The sequence below is a fragment of the Alosa alosa genome, chromosome 22, assembly GCF_017589495.1.
Source record: "Alosa alosa isolate M-15738 ecotype Scorff River chromosome 22, AALO_Geno_1.1, whole genome shotgun sequence".
Taxonomy (NCBI): Eukaryota; Metazoa; Chordata; class Actinopteri; order Clupeiformes; family Clupeidae; genus Alosa; species Alosa alosa.
The window spans coordinates 7,730,862-7,756,402 of record NC_063210.1 but is presented as its reverse complement, the minus strand read 5'-3'; the positions used below and the strand labels follow the sequence as shown (position 1 = coordinate 7,756,402).

General features: G+C 43.1%; 4 protein-coding genes across 5 annotated transcripts; 2 read left to right on the top strand and 2 right to left on the bottom strand.

Moving 5' to 3' along the window:
- Nucleotides 1-704: 704 nt before the first annotated feature.
- mrpl10 (mitochondrial ribosomal protein L10) lies at nucleotides 705-5,362 on the bottom strand. Of its 2 annotated transcripts, none has more exons than XM_048233660.1 (5): nucleotides 5,182-5,362; nucleotides 3,106-3,275; nucleotides 2,662-2,826; nucleotides 1,599-1,743; nucleotides 705-1,214 (listed from the first exon to the last, which is right to left on the bottom strand). In XM_048233660.1, exons 2-5 carry the CDS (start codon nucleotides 3,187-3,189, stop codon nucleotides 973-975), a joined length of 636 nt encoding a protein of 211 aa, XP_048089617.1. In that variant the 5' UTR covers nucleotides 3,190-3,275; nucleotides 5,182-5,362; the 3' UTR covers nucleotides 705-972. The 2 variants fall into 2 exon arrangements, with proteins under 2 accessions (XP_048089617.1, XP_048089616.1); XM_048233659.1 differs by lacking the exon at nucleotides 5,182-5,362 and adding an exon at nucleotides 4,420-4,537.
- On the top strand, nucleotides 4,639-8,066 carry pnpo (pyridoxamine 5'-phosphate oxidase). The gene is made up of 7 exons (XM_048233657.1): nucleotides 4,639-5,003; nucleotides 5,398-5,522; nucleotides 5,647-5,746; nucleotides 5,897-5,950; nucleotides 6,172-6,300; nucleotides 6,596-6,666; nucleotides 7,108-8,066. Exons 1-7 carry the CDS (start codon nucleotides 4,815-4,817, stop codon nucleotides 7,271-7,273), a joined length of 834 nt encoding a protein of 277 aa, XP_048089614.1. The 5' UTR covers nucleotides 4,639-4,814; the 3' UTR covers nucleotides 7,274-8,066.
- Nucleotides 8,067-8,686: 620 nt separating this feature from the next.
- On the bottom strand, nucleotides 8,687-12,477 carry prr15lb (proline rich 15 like b). The gene is made up of 2 exons (XM_048233665.1): nucleotides 12,092-12,477; nucleotides 8,687-9,462 (listed from the first exon to the last, which is right to left on the bottom strand). The coding sequence occupies exon 2, from the start codon at nucleotides 9,428-9,430 to the stop codon at nucleotides 9,110-9,112; it is 321 nt and encodes a 106-aa protein (XP_048089622.1). The 5' UTR covers nucleotides 9,431-9,462; nucleotides 12,092-12,477; the 3' UTR covers nucleotides 8,687-9,109.
- Nucleotides 12,478-14,750: 2,273 nt separating this feature from the next.
- Nucleotides 14,751-24,191, top strand: cdk5rap3 (CDK5 regulatory subunit associated protein 3). Its single transcript, XM_048233642.1, has 14 exons — nucleotides 14,751-14,877; nucleotides 15,321-15,369; nucleotides 15,590-15,721; nucleotides 15,828-15,928; nucleotides 16,025-16,073; nucleotides 16,263-16,441; nucleotides 16,809-16,945; nucleotides 17,246-17,390; nucleotides 17,700-17,807; nucleotides 18,136-18,217; nucleotides 18,678-18,766; nucleotides 19,528-19,733; nucleotides 21,249-21,420; nucleotides 22,847-24,191. Exons 1-14 carry the CDS (start codon nucleotides 14,872-14,874, stop codon nucleotides 22,910-22,912), a joined length of 1,521 nt encoding a protein of 506 aa, XP_048089599.1. The 5' UTR covers nucleotides 14,751-14,871; the 3' UTR covers nucleotides 22,913-24,191.
- Nucleotides 24,192-25,541: the final 1,350 nt, after the last annotated feature.

The following is a 25,541-nucleotide window of genomic DNA, read 5'->3' as shown; positions in this document are numbered from 1 at the left end:
CCATTGGGAAGCTTATATATTCACACCTGAGGTCAATGCTTGTTGCACACAGTTGAGTTTCATAGAGATGGCCACACAATATTCTGATAACCGTTAAGTCAAACCAGCAAAGAACTGCCTTTCAGACAGAAGCAGTGCTCCATAATCTCAGTGTGTGTGTGACCACCTCTAATAGAACTTCTGCAACCAATGCACTTCTTTAAATGTATACATTTATTACCCCATCTAAAAATAGTCTTTAAGAGGAGTTGATTAAGTCATTTAATGTCGTTTCGCTCCAGTAGGTAAAAACTGAAGTTAAACAGACAATTTCTCACTCAGACCCAGAATAGCTGCAGTAATAGACTAACTGACCCAGATTAGAGTGGTGTAATCCAGAGATTACTGCTAATCTGAAGCCGTGAGACCACTAGTGTTTATTTTGGCTGCACTCATACATGCTTGACTTTTACAAGATGAAAATCATATGGTGGAGGGATTTTGCTAGGCAAAATACTGCTGCTGACGCAATGCACCACAGTAAATGTTTCCGGTTGGCTCCATCACTTCCATCCCATTGGGATTCTAGAAGTTTCAGCTATTAGAGATTATTTTCACTGTGTAGTCGCAGCACGTCAAAGTTCCATACCGACGCTCAAATATTACATTTGGAATTTTGTGAAGCAGAAAATACAAACTACAATAAAGAGAGAGAGACATTTGTATGAACTTAGATATTTGTTTTAAATTACATCTTTAACAGGTGACATCAATCTTTTCTTCCCAACGAACACCAAGCAGTTCTTATAGTACAATTAGGCAAGGCCCAAGTCCAGTGAGCCAAACCTGGCGGCAAGAGGAGGTCAAATGGTTGCAAACAGTCTGCAGACCCTGCTCTGCAAACTCGCCTTCTCTCTCAGTCTCTTGCCTCTCCCTCTCCCACTCTCAGCTACAGCACTGGAGGGTGGGGATGGGGGAGGAGGAGTGACCCCGTCACGCTGCCTCTGTGGGCTGAGTGGGGGCCTGCTCGGCGCTGCCCTCGGGGCTCAGCTGCTTGATGTACTGCTGCAGCAGAGCGCTCAGGTGGGCCGGGTGTCGCTGCAGCATGGACACCGTCTGGGACGTCATCAGGGTCAGGCTGCTCACCAGCTCGCCCTGCATGGTGAGGACGGTGGGCAGCTTGGAGTAGTCGAGGACACCCTGCCGGGACAGCAGCGTGTTCTCTATGCAGGCCCCTGAAGAGGGAGATAAACAGAAATGAGAACATCCCTGTAGCATCTGCAGACATGGCCTAAATATTCTTAGGATGTAAACGTTTGTGCTAGTATTCACAAGAAGGTGAGGTCACATTGACCTTCAGCTTTGATCACAAATTCTAATCAGTTCATTTTTTGAATTCAAATGAACCGTTATAACAAATTGTAATCAAAATTCCTCAAAGTTTTCTTGAGATATCACATTCACAAAATGTTTCCTCACGACCAGGGAACAGTTTTTCCATTAAAGCTGTGCCTTTTGTGAAATATGTAAATGTTATACAGCTATACATAAAAAGGTAATGACATTATCTCTCATTTCATTTAAAATGAAGCACATTGATCTACAGTACATGTCCTTACCAAGGAGTGCTATCTGAGGGCTGCCTCGCAATGCAAGGAGCATCTGCTTTGCTTTGGGTTCTTTGCTAACCAACAGGACAGTTGGTCCCATGAACAGTGGCTCCATATTTTTGTATGGACTTCCAGGTAAAAAAGCCCTAGCAACCTGCAAAAATATCAAGCAAAAGACAAATAAACAAAAAAAAACATTAAAAACATTTGACTGGACTGTTTGGAGAATTGTATTTAGAAATGAATTCACCAGTAGTTTATGTCCTTAGGTTTCTTAATGTTAGAATTGTGGTTGGTAAGATCAATTCAACTAAGTCTGCTTTTTCTCCGTATGTGGTATTTCAGATGGCATGGATCTGTTCCTGTGGCAGTTCTGTTCCTGTACTGTTCCAGAGTATACATTTGTCTGTCTTTTGAGATAATTGAGAATACAGTGTTTTTGCAGTGTGCAATCAGTAGTTATCTGTACTGGACTGTTAGCCTGGCTAGCGCCACCACTTCTCAATGAGACGTGGTCTGGGAACCAAACGTTCATTTTCTCGTATTTGAAAAAAATGCCCAGATCCGTTTATTGGGTGCCACGGATGTCTATCAAATGCGTCTGTGCATAGCTCATCATCGTCTTGCTTTCCCCCGTTCTGTGATTGGTTCCCTATCTCAGGCGAAAATTTGCTCCATGGTCTCCAGGCTGCCTTAGCAGCGTGAATCAAATCGCGCTCAAGGCAGCATGGGAACACCCAGGCTACTGGACTGTCAGATCAGCAACAATCAGGGTCTGATTCAGCATGGCTCATGTAAGATGGGCCCAGTGACTAACACCACTGCCAATCAACCTGGAAGGATACTAAAACCATGATAGGCCTGGTAAAGTCCTGCGTCTGTATTCAATCAATGACGCACGTCTTCGATGAGGAGACTCTTGACTCTTTGCGCCTTTTAGTTAGACCTGCTTATGATCTTTATATTTTAGTCATTTAGCCATTTAGTTCGCTGATGAATGAATGAGCCTTGACTTTTTGAGCCTTGGATTTTTTAGAAATTCTGAAAAAATTTAAGTGAGCACTGGTTGTACCTGGTTAGGAAAAAACTTGACACTGATGTCGTGCTTCTTTAGCCTGTGCTTCAGGACCAGCATGTCCTCCGAGTTGGAGGAACTGTTTTGGGCCACAGCAACCATCTTATTATCCCTGAACACATCCTCGAGATCTCTCTTCAAAATCCTCATCAAACCACTCTCCTATTAAAAAAAGGAAAAGAAGGTAAACTCAGTTTCAAAAAAGAGTAATTAATTAGGTGTATACATGGAACAGTATTCCGGTTAAGTGGATTTCTCAAAACCGGGATAAGGGCTTATTCATGGTTCTGAAACTGAGATATGATGTTTACATGTGCAAATCAGGATACTTGAAGTGCACAAACACAGTCATTGTTTTTTTATTCAGTGATCTGATTTCAACATGGAACTTCCTAATGCTGGAAACATGGACTTCATTTCCTTCGATCAGCCATGACTAACCTCCTCGATCCTCTTGGGGCGGGGGGCCAAAGAGCCTGCAGGTGGTCCAGGCTTTGGGGGGATGTATTTTGTCACAGCTATCATCTTCTGCTTGAGGATGTGCAATGGCTTCCTATGACGGGTGACAGCTTTTGACCCATGCCGGACACTTTGAGTCAGGGGCAGCCATGCTGTGGAATGAGGCAATGGTACGGCTTTAACTTTAAATGGAAAGAAGACTATTCTGAATCCCTGAATCACAATGCATTCTTCATTAACCATATCTGAACTCCCCTTTTTACCGTCGGTCCCGTATTTCCGCCGTCTTGCGTGTATGTGTCACTTAATATCCATTTATATACAAACCAAGACGGCGGACTCCTAATGAAACTAGCTATGTACCAAAAATGACATTTTACCGTGATTCGAAGAGCTGTAAACAGTAAGGCTGCGTGTACACAACCGCTTGGAGCTCCAGTGGAATTTTAATTTCATGACGAGAATTCTCGGTCTAACCGTTCGTGTGCCGTTGAAACGGCGTAAATAGGCGACCCATTAGGCCAGCACTATAACTCCGAGCGTGGTAAACAAAATCGGATATTTCAGGCAGTAAATGCTTCCGTTAGGAACCAAACCAGATTTTCTTCAAATCTACACACCTATGGCTACTGAAAAATGTAAGGTTCATTTAGCAAATGTTATTTTGAAGTGTTAAAAAACATCGTTGTTTTAGAATTTCTGAACAAAAGTGGTGATAATTGGGGGTGTTACGATAGCACTCTAACGTTATGCATTTCATGCTTTCTCAGTAACCACTGACCACCAAGCAAATGACTGATATTTCAGCACAAATGTACACAGAAAATCGTTGCACACATTAACACAAATATTATATTATAAAGTAAAGAATAACGCAATCAAATAGTTCTCACAAAAAATGCTGCTTTTACAGACAGTAGCAGCTAATCATGTTATGCTAACGTTAGGTAAATTCGCCGAGTTTTCCGTGCAACTACCTGGATAGATAGCGATTCGATTCAACACACACCCTTTGGAAAGTAACCTCTTAATGTTCTATAGTTTATTAGTGCACTTTGTTCTAACATTAGATAAGTGTCCACCGCATAAATACATGTACATTAATTTAACAATAGAAGAAAAGTCATGTTAACTTGGGATAGCTAACGTTAACTGTAAGCCATCTGCAAAGACAATATGGAGATGTCTTGTCATTGCTGAAAATATATCCCTACCAAACAAATATCATTTTACAGTCTCTATCGATACGATTTTTTCACACTTTAAACCTAAGTACGCCGACACTAAGTTAATTACCCGGACTGGAGAACAACTTGCCGCACAAGGTCGCTGCCATTTTGAAACTGCAACCGGATATGACATCGTCAATCAACAAATCGCAATACGTTGTTTAAGTAATCATTTTCAAGAAAAAGAAATACATGTTTACAGCATCATCCAAGCTATGCATCCAAGTCGTTACACGTTCCAAACATGACATTTACTTGTGTCGTTTAAGTAGCACTTATACAAAGTATGGCAAATATACAACGTTACAATTTACACTTAACTAGCGCATTTGAGGCGTTTGCATTGGTGTTACCAAACTCAGCGGAGGTATTTTCGATGCCCTTTCGATTACCATTTTCATGTTTACGCAATGAACAAAACGTGATGACGGAATCCCCAACGTTTGGCGCTGTTGTACAAGCATGATACGTGCGCTGAGTGTCATTGCATCGAGGAACATTGGAAAAATAGGGGAATATTGTAAACCCTATGCCTTCCTGACTCCTTGCAAACATAAGTTAAATTCTTTATTTTTTTGCACGAAACCTACGGACACGCACAGTGCAATGGATTTGAGTGGCATGAGAAAGAAATACAAAGGAGACGATCAGGTAATGTTTGGACGTTATAGCTTCGCTTCACCTCACCCTACTTAACCTGAAGTCGTGACTCGAGATGAACACCGCTGTCATTTTGCTGTCCTTTTCTTAACTGAAAATGTCATATAGTTTTAAGTGTTAGTGTGAAAAGTTGTTACATTATGTATCGTCAGAAATCATGTTACGTGACCAGCATGGTTGATCTTGACCTAGCCAACATGACATTCATTGAATGCACTTCCTTAATGCAGTCAACTCAGCAAATATTCTGAATGCTCCTGCAAAGCTTTAAATAGCATAGACTGATTGTGCGGCCGCGTGATCCATCATTCATTGTGAATGAATGGAAGGAATATTGTTGGAAATTACAATGTATTGTTTTCTGCCCTTAACATCTACTTCTCAGTGTTTCGAAGAGGATCAGTTGGTTTCGCTGGACCCTATAAAACAGTTTGGTGACTGGTTTGAGCAAGCGACGAAATGCCCAGAAGTTGGAGAGGCTAATGCAATGTGTATTTCCACTGCTACCAAGTGAGTGTCCAACAATCATCACCCTTGTCTTATAGGCTACTCGATTATTAGAGGGCCATTCATTCGGTGTAGCAGTTTCACCTGTAACTATTTACAAAATCAATCACTGCTGTTCTTTCCTCAGAGATGGACGCCCATCTGCACGGATGGTGCTGCTGAAAGGCTTCAGTCATGAGGGCTTCCGCTTCTTCACCAATTATGAGAGCCGCAAAGGCCAAGAGCTGGTGAGTAGTCTGAAGAATGAAAATGGACCCACCACACACACTACACAAACACATCTGTAATGACTTCAGCTTTTTGGTCTGGGGTCATCCTGTGAGAATGTGTAGCCTACTTTGCTTATCTTCTATGACATGGTGTTCTCTTGTCTTCAGGAGAGCAACCCATATGCTTGCCTAGTGTTCTACTGGGAGCCCTTAAACAGACAGGTAAGAGCCATGCTATATTTTCTCTGCATTTTCTCATGGTCATTTGATATTTGATAAAATGTATAGTGTACAAGTACATTGCTGGGTTGATCTCAGCTTTAATGTACCTAGTGGAATGTCTGCACCAGTGTAACGTAACACATAAGGCCTGGCGACATGGCACTAGGCTGTATTATATCCATTTTGCCCATCCTGACTGGTGTGGTGTGGTTTCTCCTTAGGTCCGCATTGAGGGCAACGTGGAGCGAATCCCCTTCCAGAGCTCCTGTGATTACTTTCACTCTCGTCCCAAGAGCAGCCAAATCGGCGCTGTGGTGAGCCGCCAAAGCACGGCGATACCAGACAGAGAGGTAAGACGTCAGGCAATAAATGTCTGAATATGCTTGTGAGCACAAGATCAGGGTACAGAATGTGTAGGGCTATATTGGGCTGTCCAGACATTGGATGAGCCTTAGAACTGGGGTTAAAAATTATACTAAAAACTGTAGTCACTTCTTATATGTCACCAATTATATATCAACGTTCTAGCTAACTATTCAAAGAAGAAGCATTTCCTTTACAGTTGCCTGTAATCATTTGCAGTGTCATAACTGGCTCTGACATGACACAGAGAGGTCTAGGAACTTGTTTGCTTTTTCTTTGCAGTACCTGAGACAGAAGAATGCTGAATTAGAAGAAAGGTATAAGGACACTGATGTCCCAATGCCTGACTATTGGTGAGTGATGCTGTTATGACATTTTTGTAAGGTAGAGAAGAACCCTTTTGTCTTTATCCATGTGATTTGAAGAGTAATTATTTAAGGTTTATTTAGACATGGACAGTGCACATTAATAAACATAAAAAAATGTAAATGCGCCAGAATTAGCCAAAATGGCTATTTTGCATCTGTTGTCCATTGGCCGATGTTAACAGGGCAGATGTGCCTAAAATAAACTCTACACACATCATTTTAGACCTAAAATGACACTTTACACATAAGACGTATTATAAAAGTATTACAAACAAATTAATGAATTATGAAAGCGGCAATCCTCAGTTCACCCATAAACTGAATGACATCCTGTTCCCACAGCTGTGGAAATCAAAGTCCACAGGATGTCACCATTACGCCAGTTCAAAGAGTATGTTTGATGCCTTTTTTCCTCTCTTCCTCTAGGGGGGGATACATCGTCAAGCCTTACTACATTGAGTTTTGGCAAGGCCAGACCAACAGGCTCCACGACCGGATAGTGTTCACAAGACCGAAAAAGGGAGAGCCAGAGCTGAAGGACATGCAGCACCACGCAGAGGGGGGCTGGGTCTATCAGAGGCTGTCGCCTTGATTGACATCCCATGCCTACCATCAGTGTTAGATAAAACATCTATTTTGAAAGGGACAGGGTATATATTTAAAATCCACCTCAAAGCCATTTCATGTTCTGAGTTGCTGGTTGGTCTTGAGGTGTTCTGTCCTGACATGGCTCAGTGTTTTTGTTTGTTTGTTTTTTTTGTTTTGGAAATGTACATGCAGTTATAACCGAGTGTATTTACAAATGGAAGACCGAGGCCATAACTCACCCTGATAATGGCGGTCTCATTGCTGTCCAAAGGATACGCTCTTTTTCGAGTGAAGTATCTTGTGTGGTGTACACGTTTGAGCTGATGTCATTACTTTCCCACAGAGCATTGTCAGCACTCAGAAGTCTTAAAGCACAAGCTCCTCTGCCTTTAAAACTGTATGAGGCTGATCTCATACCGTAAAATTAAATGTCTTTCAGTGCCACTGACCTCATGTCAACATGTGTGTAATGAAGATTGCAAATGTGTCCAAAATTCCTGTGTGCGTTTCTGTTTGTGTTGTGTTGTTTCATAGGTGTGTAATTCACCTTCCTGATAGCGATGAATACATACAAGTGCTATGAAGTGCCAAGTTTCCCTAAAACTTAATCAATGCAGTATTTAGAGTAAACTTGACTGCACTGTGATTCCAGTGGTAATGTTTACATGTCCTAATGTGTGTTAGTGAATATGAGATAGATATGTGTATATTAATTCTGTCATAATGCACCAAGGGTTCTTCTGCAATATAGTTTAAGAGAACGTGAAAAGTATACAATAAAGACATACTTGAGTTACTGATGTGTTTTTTTTTTTCCATGGCCAGTCAGGAGATGGCAGTGTTGTGCCAAAAAAAAAACATCAAAGATGACTGGTGAACTCTTCAGTTACATTTTCACCTGATTGCGTAATTGAGTAATGCTACTGACTGGAACCATGCCATCTCCATTGCTCTCTGCTTGCACTGTAAATAAGTAATGAAGATGTGCACCTGAATATATGTGATGTGTGCAACACACATCACCATTGGATCGATTTATTAAAAGTCTTGTTGATTTTACAAAAGAACTCTTTACAAAATAATTCAAAATTTCAAACAAATGATGCAGAACTGTCACAAAGATAGCAAGAGAGGTACCACCTCCCAGCCTCACTCCACTGACCACACCTATATCCACTTGCCGTAGTCAGGTCCCTGTCCACTACTCCTTGATTGCCTGAGTAAAATGATGCTGGAACTGAGATAGAGTAGCCTTATCTCAGTCAGATAAAAACCGATCTAGCGTGGAGGTTAACTGAACAAGCCCTGCCATCATCATGTCATTCACTGAAGCGTTAAGAAGCACGGCAATCAGCATCCCATCAACTGCACTTCATTTCTCGAATAGGACCAGAATGAATATTGTGGCAAGAGTAAAAACAGTGGTAATCATTTAATACATGGCAAAACATAATTCACACCATATCCAAGATGATGCATATTTATCAACACTGTGTGATTGTCTTGCAAATCCCCAAATGATGGAAAGATCAGTGAAAGTCTCGTGCTATCAAGAAAGAAGATACTAATCAAACAGCCTTTGTGAGTATGCAAATGATTTCCTCTCCTGTGTTACAAACACAGTGACAGAGAGGAGATCTCAGTGTCCTCCAGTATTGGTGATGAACAGTCACATATAATTTCTTATTCATTTTAAGCATGTGAATAAAGCTTTAGTCCTGTAAATCTTTCTGTATATACACATATCTGCACACACTTATAAAAATGCACACACACTTGAGGCAAACATTTTGTGAGTTTTTGTACTTCAGTATGAGTCTGTGTTATTTGTCGGAGTCAGTTAGTTGTCTTTGGCCGTCACGTGGTTCTCGTCGGCCATGCTGTGTTCGGGGAAGAGGTTGGGGTTTTCGGCCAGTGTGGCACGGATCCTCTTCTTCTCCTTGAACCTGCCAGAGTGGGAGACCTTGACGTGGCGGCCCTTGGTGGCGGACTTGTCCACTATCTTCTCCAGCCTGGCATTGAACTGGCTGTCGGTGGGGTCACCGCAGCCGTCCTTGTTGTCCGTGTTACTGGCGAACTCAGCTGGGATCTCATACAGGACTTTGGCCTCTGACTTCTTCTTGCGCAGGAAGGTCAGTTTCCACCAGGCTGGGTCGGCCATGACAGGGAACAGGAACTAAAAGCTCTTGAGACCTGAGGCGATAAAGGAGGCAAAGTGTGTCAGTATAAACGCAGATGTCACAAAATTTGTCATCAGGTTGTCAGTCAAGTGATATAAATTGAAGCCCAAATATGCATGTGTCAACAAGCTCACAAAAGTAAAAGTTCTCCTCAGAGTTTTCTCCTTACAGGGTAAGATATGGACAGTGATTTCAAAAGACTGCAACGCGACACTTTACAGTAACAGTGCTTGTGTTAACAACACCTTGTTAAAGATTATAGGAGTTACCTGACTCAACTCACATGGTCAGAATTAGTCACTCGATTGATGTCGAGGGCAGGCTGAGTACATTATGTGCACTACGTGTCGGAGCTCTTTCCCTGTGCTGAGAGTGCAGGAAAATACCACATTTCTGAGTCTTTCTTATCAGCTCCCTCTCCACAGGTGTGCTGTCATTGCTGACATGGTAGTGAAGTGACAATCGGCACATTTAGTTAGATCGTATCAAGAAGTCTGCAAAATAAACAATGCTTGACTCCCCAGTCCAGTTCAGAAGCGCCCACTGGCCTCCAGTGTTTTGAACACAGAAGCGTCCATGTCTCTCCACAGAATGCCCCATCAGAGCTCCCGGGCACCCTCATGATCTCGGCAACTGAAAAAGTAAATGGAGGAGGACACCCAACTCCAAACCCCTACTGAAAAATGCAAGAGAATCCCCAGTGTATCCTCTGTCAGCTCACTGGGTCCCAGTATGAGCTAGATAACATCACATGAGTGGATCAACTCTAAGCTCAGTGTTTCAGGACTTTCCTATGAAAGAACTTACAACTTGTATAAAGCTGAACAGAACTAACTGGCCAGTATACATGGCCATGTAGCTTTTATTACTACTTGTTCAGATGCACTCAGAACTGTTATCTACATCTGTACCATTAGCTAAGGCAAACACCAGGCGATAGACACAAACACACGCTATCTAAAAGCATGCACTCAGCATGTACTCAGTCAAAACACACGCACAGATGTCACACACACACACGTGCGCACACACACACACACACACACACACACACACACACACACTCACACTTTTGCAATTGTTTAGCCATGCCCTCTCTATCAGAGGCTATAGGGTGTGTCATTCTGTCACCAGGCAACCTCTCCCAAGAGAACATTTGCTCATTTAGGATGCTTATGCTCCCAACACACATATCTGTGGCTTCAATAGCAACAGAGTGTTTTATCTTTCAGGGTGGGGGGAAATGATATGAGTAAACGTTTTAAGGCGTGCATCTTTTACAGGCATCACACAAATCAAATAGATAGGGTAGGGGGAGCACACCCTAAGAACAAATTCTCCTTTTCCTGAAGTGGATTTATAGATTCTGTGGTGAATGTCGTGCGAGTATAAATATCCTTGGGGATTATTCACTTCATTGCATACTTTTCCTCCAACTGCTGAATGAATTACGAGATAACTGCAAGGTTTTGTTAGCAGTTCCTTAGGATGTGTATTGTGAATGTTTACTGAATGAACGCATATGTGCATCTCTGTTTTTTCAGGCTTATAGATACAGATACATTCTGTCGAAGTTCACTACTCCAAGATCTCCAAATTGTGTAATACCAACACATGACACCCACTACCCTTTCTCTGCACTTGCATAATGACCAAACTGAACCAACACCTTTGCTTAATTGGACCAAGTTCAGGTGGTGTTGGAAGTTGCAGAGATCAGGTTCTGTGTTCCTTGCAAGAAAAGGTTGTGTCCTCATCTGACTTAACAGATCATTCTGTCCCCATTGGGATTTGAATAAAGACACTGGTGTACATAGCTCATCCTTTGATGATGTCTAAGAAAATGCAGATTGGACAAACAGTGACAAATCAAAGCCTCTAGCATCTTAGAACTGCAGTGAGTTTTTTCCCCCCCATTTCAAAATCAATGCAAACTGAGGAGTCTGGCGAAACCCCTTCCTGCTTAATAAGTTACCTTGTTCTTCGTTTTGTGTGGGGGAGCAAAGGAGCCTGAAAGATCACAGCAAAGCCACACCACAGTAACCCTGAGCAATCACTAACCAAGTTCAAAAGTCTCCGAGTGATACAATGTTTGACCAAGGCGACGAAAGGTGGCCTCAAGGGCATCCTGGTCTCGTAATAAAAATGTAAGCCGCTGACAAGGGCAGGCGAAGGGGGAAGGGAGGGGAGGGACGAAGGGTCTTGGCCGGATCCCTTTTGTAACTGGGGGTTTCCTCAAATCTTGCTGATCTAGGATTGAAGATGGTTGTCATGGTAATTCATGGGCACCTGATCTACTGTACCCACAGCAATGTACAGGCAAGCGCTGAACTCTGGACCTGCAGTAAAACGTACCTTTCTCTAAAGAAACTAAATATAATACATGATACACAGAAGCGACTCTCAAACGAAAACAGACAAAACTGGCCTAGGGTTAGGGTCACGCAATATCATAGTTTAGTACATTTTTGGTACTGTACAATTCACTGTTAGTAGTGCCATACACATAGAATAAAGTACAATTAAATAAGCATTTTTAGAAAAGAAAGAATGCTTCTTTATTTAAATAGACAGGCCAGGCAGGCCAGTCAATGGGGTCAGTGGCAACCCCCGAGTAGTTGTAAGGTAGGCAAAGTTCTCACCTAAATAATGAAGGGCTGGTGGTTCCTCCGTCCTCTTCTGGGCCAGACTCCCTTCAGACGTGGCAGCGTCCCAGCAATGTCAAGTGTCAGACGATGGTATCACTGAAAATGTGATCTCCACTAAAAATCATGCTGCTCTGCGTCGGCTCGGCAGTTCTCTCCAGCTGTTCTATGTGCTGCTATAGTCCGCCTAAACTTCTCCCACGAAGACTCCTGAGTGGTAAGGTGCAAGGGCACAGGTGCATCTCTCTCTTGCTCCTTCTCTCTCTCTCTCTCCCTCTCTCTCTCTCTCTTACATACACACACACCACACACACACACACAAGCCAGACACTATGTCCCACAAGCACACTGTTTGAGTCCCAAGGCGAGTGTGAGGGCCAGCCCCTTGCAACCTGAGTAAATGGCAGACCCATGTGATCAGTAGGGGAGGGCGAGAGCTTGCTTTTCCCAGACAGCATAGTCCTACTGTGGTGCAATGTTTACATTACATTTATATATTGACACAGAGACACCCTAACTTACAAGTCATACACAAGCAACATGTGTTAAGTTCTGAATCTGTATTGTTTATGCAAATTGTACGCTCTGTCTGGGTCAAAGTCAACAGTGACATGGGAATTCCCAGTATTATGAAATTAAACCCTGTCTCAAGAGTGTGTTTTGTCTAGCCATTTAATTCTCCGTCATCTTTCTCTGTAGTGGTACCAAAAACCCTTTTTGTTTGAGTTAAGTGTACCAGCGAAAAGACTCACTCACGCTTTCCATTGTAGTGGTTTTCTCTGGGATTATTGTTCTGCGGAGATCTCTATTGCTCTCTTGTGATGTGGCCAAATTAAAAGTTAGGCCAGGGGGTGGGGTGGTGGTTGGTTTGTTCAAACAAAGAGGTACAGATGCCATGGCAGCTCACACTACTGTATGCAAACACAGCTGGCATTGCCTCCCATATAGGCATCAGGTTCAGGGCTGGGAGTAATTTGGTGTAAACACTATACTATAGATACACTTCACTTCATCTTATCCAACTGTGGTACTCAATACCATATTGAAGTACTACACTTAATACTCATTTCAAAGTAATCATAAAGGTTAAATACCAGACTATTATGGGCTGGACATATGCAAATAAACTAGCACAGGACAAAGTTGAATTGTTGTGAACCATCCTATAATTAGCCTTCTGATTTAGGTTCAAACTTGGGATTCTTTCACGATAGCCATCACAAATACTATGTTATTGAGATGTCAAAGGGACGAAGTGGCCTCAAAGTTTTGCATTTACGAGGGAAATCAGACATGTAGTTCCATCCCTGGCGGCTGGCCCATTTGAATGCATTCAAATAAGAGGGGATGAAGCCTTATAGCCATGCCATGGCGCCCCTTAACTGTTCCAGTCTTTGTTTTTCCATCCAAGTCTTAAAGGCTAAGCGTCTTAAGATTAAAATTCTGATACGCCGAACAAGGTGGAAGAAAAGGGCCGTCAGTGTAATAAATAAGCTCTGTTTAAACAGCTTTTCAGCATACTTGCCTGATGTGTAAGGGTCTCCCTGTTCCTGCCCGACCAGAATCACTATCCTGAGGTCTGTATATTTTGATGACTCATGGTCATGATGATAGAAAGTAGATAATGACTCACACTGTGAAATAACATCACACACAAATATCACATAAAACACATAACATTTTGAAATAGTTCTCAATAGCAATGAGAACAGTCTCTGGAGAATCTGTGACAACAACAGAGCCTGGCCCATCACAGAAGGGGAGCGGGAAGCATGGTTGTCAGACTTCAAAGAATTTGGTTGAATTCTTGACTGTGTTAAGCTCATTAGGTCCGTACAAAGCTGAAATTAATCCAGGAAATCATCATACAACTGCACCGAGTAAGCGTCCAGTGACCACAGAGTTCCATTGGCACCAGAAAAGGCCCTGCCACAAAGCATCTGACTTTATAAACCTATCGACTGTGTACTATTAAAGCAGGTTGACTGTTGTTTTCTTTCTCATTGGCTTTGTCAACCCTTAAGTAACCATTTCTCCTACTGTTCTATTCAGCAACATTTTTTTTGTGTGTAATCTCTTGTTTGACAAGCGCCAGAGACCACCTTTAGGTGTGAAGTGGGAAAGTTTCACTGAATGCCACTGAGATGTTTCACCAGGTCCAGTCATAAATTTGAGCCTTGTGCTTAATCAAGAGAGTTCTTTGGAATCCAGACACCTGCGATAAGGTGCTTCACTTAGAGCAAACACAGAAATCCATAAATGTCTCTTGAACAAACATATAGCCTCTATAGAAGGAGCTGTGATGAGAGCTCTTTGAAAAGAGGAGTAAGAAATTATTAACACAGAAAAAGCTACCCTCATAGAAATTGTTCTTGTGGAAGATCATAAGGTTTATAGAATGAATTCACCTTAAAATAGGTTTCTTTTCTATGTAATGATGTTGCACCTGGTTGCTGCTTCTCTGCACAGATAGACGAACAGGACAACACAACAGAAGTTTGTTTCTCTAGGCAGGAATGCCATCTGCTGGCATGTGTGAAAATCACAGGGAAAGGAGAATTATTTGCTGCAGTAAAACGTTTTTCAATTGGTTCCTTTCACTTCTGCTAACCTCGTGCTCTGATAGGTTTACACTAATTTGACGTGGCAGTTCTCTGTAAACATCACAGTTTAGCATGGAGGCGTACTGTAACCACTGAGGCTAACGTGGTTAAAATTGGAAATGTTGCCACGCTGTTGTTTTGAATTATAAAGAATTTTATGCCATTGAAGACACAATGGAGGTGGGTGTACGGGAAAACTATCTGCCTATTTTAAAAAAACTTGTTTAAGTAGCTAGCGAGGCAATAATATCTTCTTTGCAAGCTAACATTAGCTAACTGTTGAAGACCATGCATTTGACAGCTGACTGCAAAAGGCAGTGTCTGGAGAAATTGCAGAACTTAGAGTAGGCTACTTCGTTTTCGTTTGATCGTTGTAATTGTAAAGCACATTGAACATCATTGGACTAATAGCCAATAGAATAGAATAGAATGAACATAATGTAATGCCGCGGTTGAATGAATGAGGTGAATGTTGCAGACTAATGAGAGGAGTTGAGCATGCACTGCATCACAAATGAATAGACTTCTTAACTGCAACTTTTTTTATGTTTTTTAATTATTATTATTATTATGTTTTTTTATTTACTGTGTAATAACAGTGTTCTGTGTGTTTTGTTTTTCAGAAAAATATACAGAATCTGCCTATCGACATCCAAAACAGTAAACTTCTGGGTATGTCCAAATACCTACGGTCATTCTACTGTCATGTCAGAAGTTACAATAGATGGCATAATTAATGTACGTGTTGGGGGTTTTAATATATTTGGTTGGTCGGTTTTTGCAGTATAGCCAACATCTGTCTGGCTAATATGCACAGTTGAGGCATAAGCTACTTGCCAAGTTCTCCATATGGTACTCCTTGTAACTGTTGCTTCATCCTTGGTTTTTGCAGACTGGTTGGTTGACCGGAGACACTGCACATTGAAATGGCAAAGTGCCATGTTAGAGATCCGAGAGAAGATCAACGCAGCCATTCAAGATATGCCAGAGAATGAGGAGATTAAACAGCTTCTGTCGGGATCCCGTAAGTGGTCCTCCATTTGTGATAAATGGATGCTGATGGAGTGAATCAAGTAAAAGGAGTAAACCTCACAACCCACACTGAACTTCAATGTGTTATGTTATTACAGACATCCATTACTTTAACTGCCTAAGGATAGTGGAAATTCTGAAAGGAACCGAGGCATCCTCCAAGAACATTTTTGGCAGATATTCATCTCAGAGGATGAAGGTGAGTACAGATGTACCAGAGCCACGTGTCCTTGTGGGGCGTTCAGCATTGCTCTTTTGTCTCATGTGTTCCACGTGTTTGTAATTTCTTTACCAGGACTGGCAAGAAATCGTGTCCTTGTATGAAAAAGACAATGCTTACTTGGGTAAGCTTACTTGGATAAACATTTCTACAGATATAATCACATAGCACTAGTTGCCTGGCAACAAATGTGAAAAATCTACATGTATTCTAGAGGTGTGTGGAATGTAGATTCCTGTTCATGAGTTTTAATTGATGTCCATCACCGTACACCTTGACTAGTGTCTCTCCTTGTCTGCACTGTGTGTGTTAGCGGAAGTGGCTAGCCTGATGGTGCGTAGTGTGAGCTATGAGGGCCCTGCCCTGAGGAAGCAGGTGACCAAAGCCCAGCAGCTCCAGCAGGAGCTGAGCCGCCGCGAGGTGGAGTGCCAGAACTCAGCCGCCGTCATGAGGGAGCAGTACTATGCTGCCTGCAAGCAGTACGGCATCACGGTGAGGACACACTGGACAACATGCACATCCCGAAACCACTTATTTGAAGGTTGCAAATGTAGAGGTATTATGGCAATGGGGGTTTGGTTTGTTGTGTTTACACTTCTACTGCAAGTGATTTGTTTATTCATATGCAAGGGATTTGGGTCATATTTCTTATTTATAATGTACGATCATGGAAATAATAACAAAACAGATTTGGTATCCATACTCAGAGGACTTAACAACAACAACAACAACAACAACCACACACACACACACACACACACACACACACACACACACACACACACACCCACCCTCCCACACAAAACTCAAAGATGGGCTCTATGTCCTGTTCTGGTGTCTGTGTATATTGGTCATTCAGGGGGATAATGTGGCCAGGGAGCTCCAGTCTCTGGTGACGGACCTGCCCACCACTCTGGGGGAAATTGGGAAGGACGCCGCCTGTCTGGGCGAGCTCATCCAGCTGTACACGGCCTTCGCACAGTTTGTCTCGGACTGGTGAGTCCCAGCACTGAGTAAAAGGCACGCTTGGGTCCATCTTTACCATGTTGCAAGTAGTTAAAAGTCACCAGCTTGAAGAAAGACGTTTGTGATGGTGAAGTAATGATTTGTGCTTGTTTGTTTTTATCATCTTTTGAGTTTGTTTTCATAATCTTTCAAGGAACTCACAACTTACAACTCACTCCCTGTCTGTCTGTCTATCTCTCTCTCTCTCTCTGTGTGTGTGTGTGTGTGTGTGTGTGTGTGTGTGTGTGTGTGTGTGTGTGTGTGTGTGTGTGTGATTCTGTGCTGTCACAGGCAGGAGCCAGTTCTGCCCATGCTACAGTTTATTCAGCAGAAGGGCAACACGACAGTGTACGAGTGGAGGACGGGGAAGGAGCCAACAGTCATCGAGAGGCCTGTGGTGGAGGAGGCTCCGCCGGACACAGTCACAGAGGAAGTGGTGAGCTTTTGTGTTGACCTCCAAAAATTGATTGCCTTTTGACATTTCACATTTTCTTGACAGGACAAATCAGGACTATGAACAATTGAATTGTGAAAATACAAACATACTTGTGTGTGTGTGTGTGTGTGTGTGTGTGTGTGTGTGTGTGTGTGTGTGTGTGTGTGTGTGTGTGTGTGTGTGTGTGTGTGTGTGTGTGAGTGTGAGTGTGAGTGTGAGTGTGAGTGTGAGTGAGAGAGAGAGAGAGAGAGAGAGAGAGAGAATGTGAATGTATATATGTTGTTTACATAATCCATTGTCTTGCCTCAGATTGATTGGGGTGACCTAGGTGCAGGAACAGACTCGGCCGATGTGAACTTTGGGATCACTGTGGAGGACGGAGTGGACTGGGGCATCAGTCTGGATCCTGGGGTAGAGGTAAGAGAACACACTGAAGTGACCCCCTCTCCCGGTCCCTGGCTAACTCTACACCCAGTATGGGCTGTGTCAGTCTCAGAGGTAGACTATAACATTTGGGGATTCAGTCAACGTATTAAGTAGAAATATTAAGAAATGAATCAGAGAAATATTTAGTTCAGGTCATTTCATTACTGATCTGCATGGTATGGTTACAAATTGAAGTGAAAGAGTATGATTATCTTACACCTTTGTAACTCAATCCCGTCAAAATCTGGAGTAAATTAGGCACATTGTTGTCACCTCTGAATTATTTTCCACAGGTTTAATTTTGTCCTCTTCCCGCTAGGAATCTGGTGCGGATGGGATTGACTGGGGAGAGAGTGCCGCTGTCCCTGTAGAGATTGAAGTTGTCGACGCAGGAACAGACTGTGAGTGCTGATGGATTTTGACATCATCATTTAGTTATGACGATTTGAGCAGTAATAGCTTTGCATGTTTAATTTTCTTTTCATGTCATTAAAGTTTAATTTCATTTTCGCTTTACTTTCAATTCACTTTCAACTCAACTAGTGCTTCCTATTAAGTCCACATGGTGTCATTGTTTTGCTTCTCCTGTCACTTTCTAAAGTCTGAAGACTGACTGGAGACCTTTATTTGGAGCAGTATTTTAGTCACTTTAGTTAAAAGGTTGATTTTGCGTGATAAGTTTTTTTTTTAAAATAAAAGAGTATTCCAACTGAATTTGTGTTTGTGTTTAAAATTACACAAATGGTCAGAGGTGGCTGTCATATCTTACTGGAGAGGACTTTGTCTCTCTGATCCATTGTTATATGTTTTATTTACATGTGTGTGTGTGTGTGTGTGTGTGTGTGTGTGTGTTATTCCCAGGTCCAGAGGGCGTGGCGAGGGGTGAAGATGCGTTGACTCTTCTAGAAACCCCACACACACGCAGCCAGTTCATTGATGAGCTGAAGGAGGTACGGAATGTCTACTTGGGGTTTTTTTGTGCACTGCTGTTCACAGACATGGACAGGATTCACACTGGGCCAAAAACACATTCTTGGCCAGCTACGGTAGTGTGTATTGTATTGTGTATTCAAATTTATTTTCATCACAAAGTGTCCACAAGGTCATTCTAAACCAACCAAAGTTGCTGCATAACACTGCTGAAGCAATGTGTTTTGTAAAGGGATAAGACAAACTGCAGTTTATACAGGGGCTTCCAAAATCATCCTGCAATATGATATCTGATTTTGCCACATTGATTTTCAGTCAATTGAAGAGTTCAAATTTCAAAGGTCTTATTGACATGAAATGTAGCCATGGATAAACGCATTACATACAGGAGCTCCAGAAGACCAACCCTCTCCAACCACCTAATTCTGTCCACACATACTGCCTGCCCTGTGCCCAGTTTCCATATCTGTTATGATGAATGGAAGATTTTATATTGGGTCCAGTGATCAGATCGTTACATTGTTCAGTTGATGAAACTGTCCAAACCTTGTGTGTGTAATTTTTGAGTGTAGTCTGTGTTTTTGGTGCTGATTTTTTGCGTGTAGATTCTCTGTGTCCTAAGGAGCATTGGTATTTGTATGGGTATTTGGACATTCCCCACATGGGTCCAATTTCATATTTACTTATATGTAAGAACATGAACTTGTGCTCACACATACACAATGTAAACAAGCGTCTGCATTGATCCACGTGCACGTTCTGCCGTGTGCTGTCTGTGTAGGTGGAGTTGTTCCTGGTCCAGCGTCTGAGCGAGATGAGTGTGGAGGGCGACGTGGTTTCCATGAGCCAGTTCCAGCTAGCGCCCTCGGTCATCCAGGCGCAGACAGCGTTGCGCGTGGCGGCCATGCTGGCCGAGGTGCGCTCTCTGGTGGAGCGCCTGACCTCGCTGCGCATGCAGCACCTCTTCATGATCCAGGCCTCGCCGCGGTACGCCTCACCTACATCACATCACATCCACATCCCACAGGCTCGCCGTCGACTTTGATCACAGAGCAGGAAAACAGCAGAGCACATTTTGAAATTGTTAGTTTAATTTATGTATTATAATGTGCTGTATCCTTAGGCACCAATTTATGTTTCCATCAGTGGGTGCTCAAACAATTCAATGCCCAACACCCACGCCCAAAATAAACCTCATATATGAATTGTTCCCGTACGAGTTTTAAAAAAGTAGTCCAAAAATGTATGCATTTCAGCACTTTAGGAAATTAACAGCAGCCAACACGCACACACACACAAACGCGATTTCAGGCCCAAAAAAGGCCCAAACATAAATGATCACATTCATCTAATCTTTCCTAACGATCCGCTAGCTGTCTGCCCCATAAGCAGGCTGTCAAAAAAAACGCGTCTCTGTAGGCGGCCTAGGCTCCGAGATCTGTACACAAGAACAATTGCTACCAACAAGGGTTGGCAACCCACTCAGAGGCAAAATAAAGTGTGAGAAACCAATAACCGACGAGATGCGCGCTTAGGAGAGTTTTAATTGCACTGGGGAGGGAGTAGCGAGCTAGCTCTCTGTTTTGTTTGAACATCAACAGAAGTGACGTATCCCTGCTATCGTTGATACAACCTTTAAGTCAATAATAAAGCCGTGAAGGGCTATATTTTTCAGCTCAGGACAGTGCCACTTCTCACAAACCATAAATAAAACCAATATGATTGGAGATGAGAAGTTTAACTGACAGCCTACCACAAAACTGCGAGACACCAGGAAAGTAAGAATTAAAGCAACACCAAAGAGTTTTTTTGTACCTTAAAATATTATAAAATAAAATATTATAACAAAATTGTTTCAGTGGTTCATCAACTCGTAACAGGGTGAACGGCACTTCTGCATTCGCTTTGTGGCCCTCTATCGGCTATATGCACTATGTAAGTTTGCCAGATCGGGTAGCGGATCTGTAGTTCGATAGAATGAGACATAAGAAACTACAAATTTGACTTGCATGATGTCGCAATACATCATACTTTCATAAAATCATGCAACATATTCTACCTTGTCTGTGGACATCGTTATTTGCAAAGCCGGAGCTGGATAAACAAATAGTGTGCGTGCGACAAAGGAAAAGTTCTTTGGTGTTGCTTTAATGCCACCTGATCAGCCTATTTAGTAGGCCTAAAGTGAACACATGAATCAGGACACTAGGCTATCGCTGTTACATACACGAAGATAGCAAGTCCACACTGTAAAAACATCCAATCAACACCGAGGCCCAGGGGTTTCAGAGTTGGAGCTGTTTATATATAATTAACATGTGAAACGTTGTCATACCATTATCTCACTCAGTTGGTACATGTAACACCAGACTCTATTTGATACTCTAATAAGTTGTCAAAAGTGCAGTGATTCCTCTAAATGGCGTAGTAAAGCTTCTTGTATATCATAATTACAAACATCCTGGATACAGAAAAGTGTGTGTGTGTGTGTGTGTGTGTCAGGTATGTGGAGCGTGTGTCGGAGATGCTGCGTCAGAAGCTGAAGCAGGCGGACATCCTGCTGCTGAAGCGGACGAACCTGGCCGAGAAGAGGCAGGAGGCTCTGGAGGAGCAGGCCAAACTGGAGCCCCGCGTCGACCTGCTGGCGGCACGCATCCAGGAGCTACGCAAACTGGTAACACACCCCTGCCTGCAGCATCAGCCCCAGTACTACCAGTTGGACACTTATTGAATTCATACGGAGTGATTTATTCATTCATTCAGCCTTTTTTAATATTTAATTCTCAGAAATTCATTGAGGGTAGCCGCCCTCATTTTCAATGATGGCGAAATTCCAGTCGCTTTAAAATAAAATAAAATAGTACACGATAGTTGTAGTGAAATGTAGATAGTAAACAAATCAAAACAAATAAACAGTAAAAAGACATAACATTTTAGAGGGGAAAGAAAAAAAGTAATTAAAACAGTTACAAATTGACATAGGTATGAATTGACCATAGGACGGTAGATAGTTCATTTTTATAGGATTGAAGATTATTCCAGGAAGTTGGGGTGGACTTTCCCAGCTCAGAATGAATATGAGGAACCTTGAGCATTGAAGGAAACAGTCATTTGATCTAGTCTGATTGGAACTAGAATAGTTGAAGTTTATGATAAAAACTTTCTAACAATAGCTTTACTGTATAGATAAATAAATACCAATGTTAACTTTGTCTCTCTGCTAAAGATGACCAACCCATTTGTCATATGTCTGTTATCTGAGTCCATGCTCAGAATGTCCAAAGCACTGAATTAGTTTATTTGATCAACATAAGATATGAAGAAGGGGCCAGTCTGGAATTACCCAAAGATAATGACTGTATTTAATTTTGAATCATGCATCAACATAAGCATCGTGAGCTCTGAATATGTCTGGGTGAATTATGACATTATGCTTCATTATCTCTGGGGGAAAATGGCAGGCATGTGACCTGATGTATCGTACTAATAATTTGGTGCCTCTCTGGTGTGACGCTGGGTGTTTGTGTATGCATGTGTGCCTCTCTGGTGTGACGCTGGGTGTTTGTGTATGCATGTGTGCCTCTCTGGTGTGACGCTGGGTGTTTGTGTATGCATGTGTGCCTCTCTGGTGTGACGCTGGGTGTTTGTGTATGCATGTGTGCCTCTCTGGTGTGACGCTGGGTGTTTGTGTATGCATGTGTGCCTCTCTGGTGTGACGCTGGGTGTTTGTGTATGCATGTGTGCCTCTCTGGTGTGACGCTGGGTGTTTGTGTACGCATGTGTGCCTCTCTGGTGTGACGCTGGGTGTTTGTGTACGCATGTGTGCCTCTCTGGTGTGACGCTGGGTGTTTGTGTACGCATGTGTGCCCTCTCTGGTGTGACGCTGTGTTTTTGTAACGCATGTGTGCCCTCTGGTGTGACGCTGGGTGTTTGTGTACGTGTTGCCTCTCTGGTGTGACGCTGGTGTTTGTGTGCCTGTGCCCTCTGGTGTGACGCTGGGTGTTTGTGTACGCATGTGTGCCTCTCTGGTGTGACGCTGGGTGTTTGTGTACGCATGTGTGCCTGACTGTGTGCTCTGTTTTGTTTTTGTGCCCTTGCAGATTGAAGCAGACATTTCAAAGCGCTACAACAACAGGCCAGTTAACCTGATGGGTGTCAATATTTGACCAGAGACGGTGTTATTTCATATTAATAAATATTTTATTTGATGACCAGACTTGTGCAATGATCTCCTCTTAAAAACAGGTCGTTAGCCAACAGAGGAAGAGGAGGGAGACTGATAATGATTTCACTGTATTAAAGCCCCTTTCAATGGTGATGAAGGCCAATCGTGAACCTTCAGCACCAATGCATTTTGCATGGTTGCTTTAAAACACTGTTAAAAAATGTAATCAATGATCAACCCTTAAATTACAAGAGATGCATTTATAGATGACATCTATAGATGTCTAATTTGTAGCCAGCAACATGGGTGCCTCTCATAACAGCTCTCTCTCCCCTTTGTGTGGGTGAGAATGCAACTGAACTCTTTCTGGCTGGATTGTGTGGATGTCGGATGGTTGTGTGGGGGCATGTAGTGCCCCACTCTCAGTCCCATGGCTTCTGTTCTCATTCATGCCATGACTCCTCATCAAGGCGCAGTGCTCGAATGACATGCCTCATTACCGGTCACGTCGCGTGGTCTCGCCGCGGCCACAGCGGAGCTGGGCACACCAGTGCCTCCCGGCGGGCGATGACGATGACTCCACGTAGATAGAGCAGCGCTCTCACCTCGCTTACACACACACACACAGACTCTTACGCATACATACAAACACACACACACAACCTGATACACAGTGGAGCACAGAGCCTTAACTGTATGTATCAGTTGGAAAAGGGCTGTGGTTTAGATGCATAAGATTGCGCTCTGATGAAAATCTTAAGGTCATCACACACTGAATGGTCTTTACGGAGTTGTTCTCCTCAGAGCGCATGTCATGCCATGTAACCCAGGTTAGGTTCTACTCGGAATCTCCGTGCACACAAGCCACAAGCAATTTGTAGTAAAACGTTTCCATCATTGGCTGAATAGATGGTGATGATTATGTGAAATTGTAGTACTAAACTGGAGATATCTTGTGTGAAATTAGTCTAATTTAATGCCGTTTGTAATTGATAATTGTGAGTAAACGTATTTTTCTAATCCTCTATTGAAATGTTAAGTTTGCTTTTCCTCGTCATTTGGCATTGATCTTCAGTGTAACCCATTTTGATAAGACACTTTCTCTGTCTCTCTCTTTCACACACACACACACAATGATATGTGTGTACATCTTATCTCTACATATAGATCTCTGTGTTTAATTAACGTAATTTCTCAGCCTTGATCTGTGACTAACTGTTTCTCTTCTTTCAAAAACGCAATAAATCGGTATGGCCCAACAGCCAACCATTTTAAAGTGATCGTTGACCTCAAGTGGTATTTACATCACGTCTCCACACTCATGTGAGAGGCCACTGAATTCCCGAGAGGTTGTCTTTCTTTCCTCTTATCTCCCATCAGGCCCATGCCACTCCATCATGGTGTCCTCCCTGGCTGGCCCCGGGGGCTGGCGCCGTAATCACACGTCAGAAACACATTACACTCACAAGATTGAGGAGTTAATGTAGCACGGCACGTCTGCTCCGCTCTCGCACACAAAACACACGCACACAGACGCGCACAGGCACACACATTACTGATCACACAGACAGTGTTTTTAAGTTTACTCAAAAGACTGTCCACTAAAGACCACATTTACACTCTCTGCAGGTCAGGATTTTGAAAAAGCGTCCTTGCATTCAGTTTTAAGCAAAAGGTTGATTAAATTGATTTTTTTGTCAGGTGTCTTGTTTCTTTGACGACAGCATCTCCCAAAGAGCTGCCCCTGTCTGTGAAACCCACCTATCATGTTGTCGTTATAAACAGCTTTGGCTGACAGAAGAAAGGACGTGCCTTCCGTGCACTGGGTGACATTCAACCTGCACAGATTTGTTAATTACGCTGTGCTCCTCTCGCAGCACTGTTGGGGGGCCTAATTTATGCCGCCTGTCACACCCATCCCTTTGGTTCTTTCCCTCCATCTCCCATTTCTCATTTTTCCATCTCCATCCAGTCATCCATCAGTACAGGCAGGCCCAGCTCTCGGTGACAGAAACCATTTCAGGAAGAAAGGAGAGAGAGAGAGTGGGAGAGCGAGAGAGCAGGATGATGCAAGTGAGGTCCAGACATTTGTCAAATCACCCGAAGGAACTGGTGATTATAAACAAATTCCCTCCCTCTTATTGGGCGGTGCGGGTAATTATTCAACCCCCCATCCCTATCCCCACTCTCCTCCCCACACACACACACACACACACACACACACACACACACCTCCTCCCTCCCTCCCCTCTCAATTCATCTCCCACAATTCCCTCCATCCCTGCAGTGGGCAGATGTTCGCTCGCGCTCGCCAGGGTGAGACCCAGCGCTGCAACGGCCCAGAAGGCTGGGGTTGCCAAGACAACTGGCCGTGCACCCCTGCTGCTGTCACTCCCGCCTGTGTGGCCCAGCCATTGATTAGCGCATGCAGTCGGCATTGTTTCCCCCGCCGCGTCCCCCCTTGTGCAGCAAGCCACTCCTTTTCTGTCCTCCAGTCAGGCTCTACCTTGCTAAACCTCGGCCATTCACCCCCCCTCGCCCAAGCACACCGACAAACACATGCACTGAGGAAAATACTCGAGATATTATGCACGTCGTCTCTTTCTCTGACTGTATGGGATACTAGTGTT

What these genes read in the sequence shown, in the direction of transcription:
- mrpl10 (XM_048233659.1), bottom strand. Translation starts at nt 4,459, where the DNA reads ATGGCAGCGACCTTGTGCGGCAAGTTGTTCTCCAGTCCGG. An exon ending in GCCCCAAGAGGATCGAGGAG is followed by an intron (nt 2,827 to 3,105) that starts GTTAGTCATGGC and finishes TTTTTTTAATAG; the next exon opens with GAGAGTGGTTTGATGAGGAT. An exon ending in TCAAGTTTTTTCCTAACCAG is followed by an intron (nt 1,744 to 2,661) that starts GTACAACCAGTG and finishes ATATTTTTGCAG; the next exon opens with GTTGCTAGGGCTTTTTTACC.
- pnpo (XM_048233657.1), top strand. Translation starts at nt 4,815, where the DNA reads ATGATACGTGCGCTGAGTGTCATTGCATCGAGGAACATTGGAAAAATA. An exon ending in AATACAAAGGAGACGATCAG is followed by an intron (nt 5,004 to 5,397) that starts GTAATGTTTGGA and finishes TCTACTTCTCAG; the next exon opens with TGTTTCGAAGAGGATCAGTT. An exon ending in CGGCGATACCAGACAGAGAG is followed by an intron (nt 6,301 to 6,595) that starts GTAAGACGTCAG and finishes TTTTCTTTGCAG; the next exon opens with TACCTGAGACAGAAGAATGC.
- prr15lb (XM_048233665.1), bottom strand. Translation starts at nt 9,430, where the DNA reads ATGGCCGACCCAGCCTGGTGGAAACTGACCTTCCTGCGCAAGAAGAAG.
- cdk5rap3 (XM_048233642.1), top strand. An exon ending in TGTCGACGCAGGAACAGACT is followed by an intron (nt 18,218 to 18,677) that starts GTGAGTGCTGAT and finishes TGTTATTCCCAG; the next exon opens with GTCCAGAGGGCGTGGCGAGG. An exon ending in TCCAGGAGCTACGCAAACTG is followed by an intron (nt 21,421 to 22,846) that starts GTAACACACCCC and finishes GTGCCCTTGCAG; the next exon opens with ATTGAAGCAGACATTTCAAA.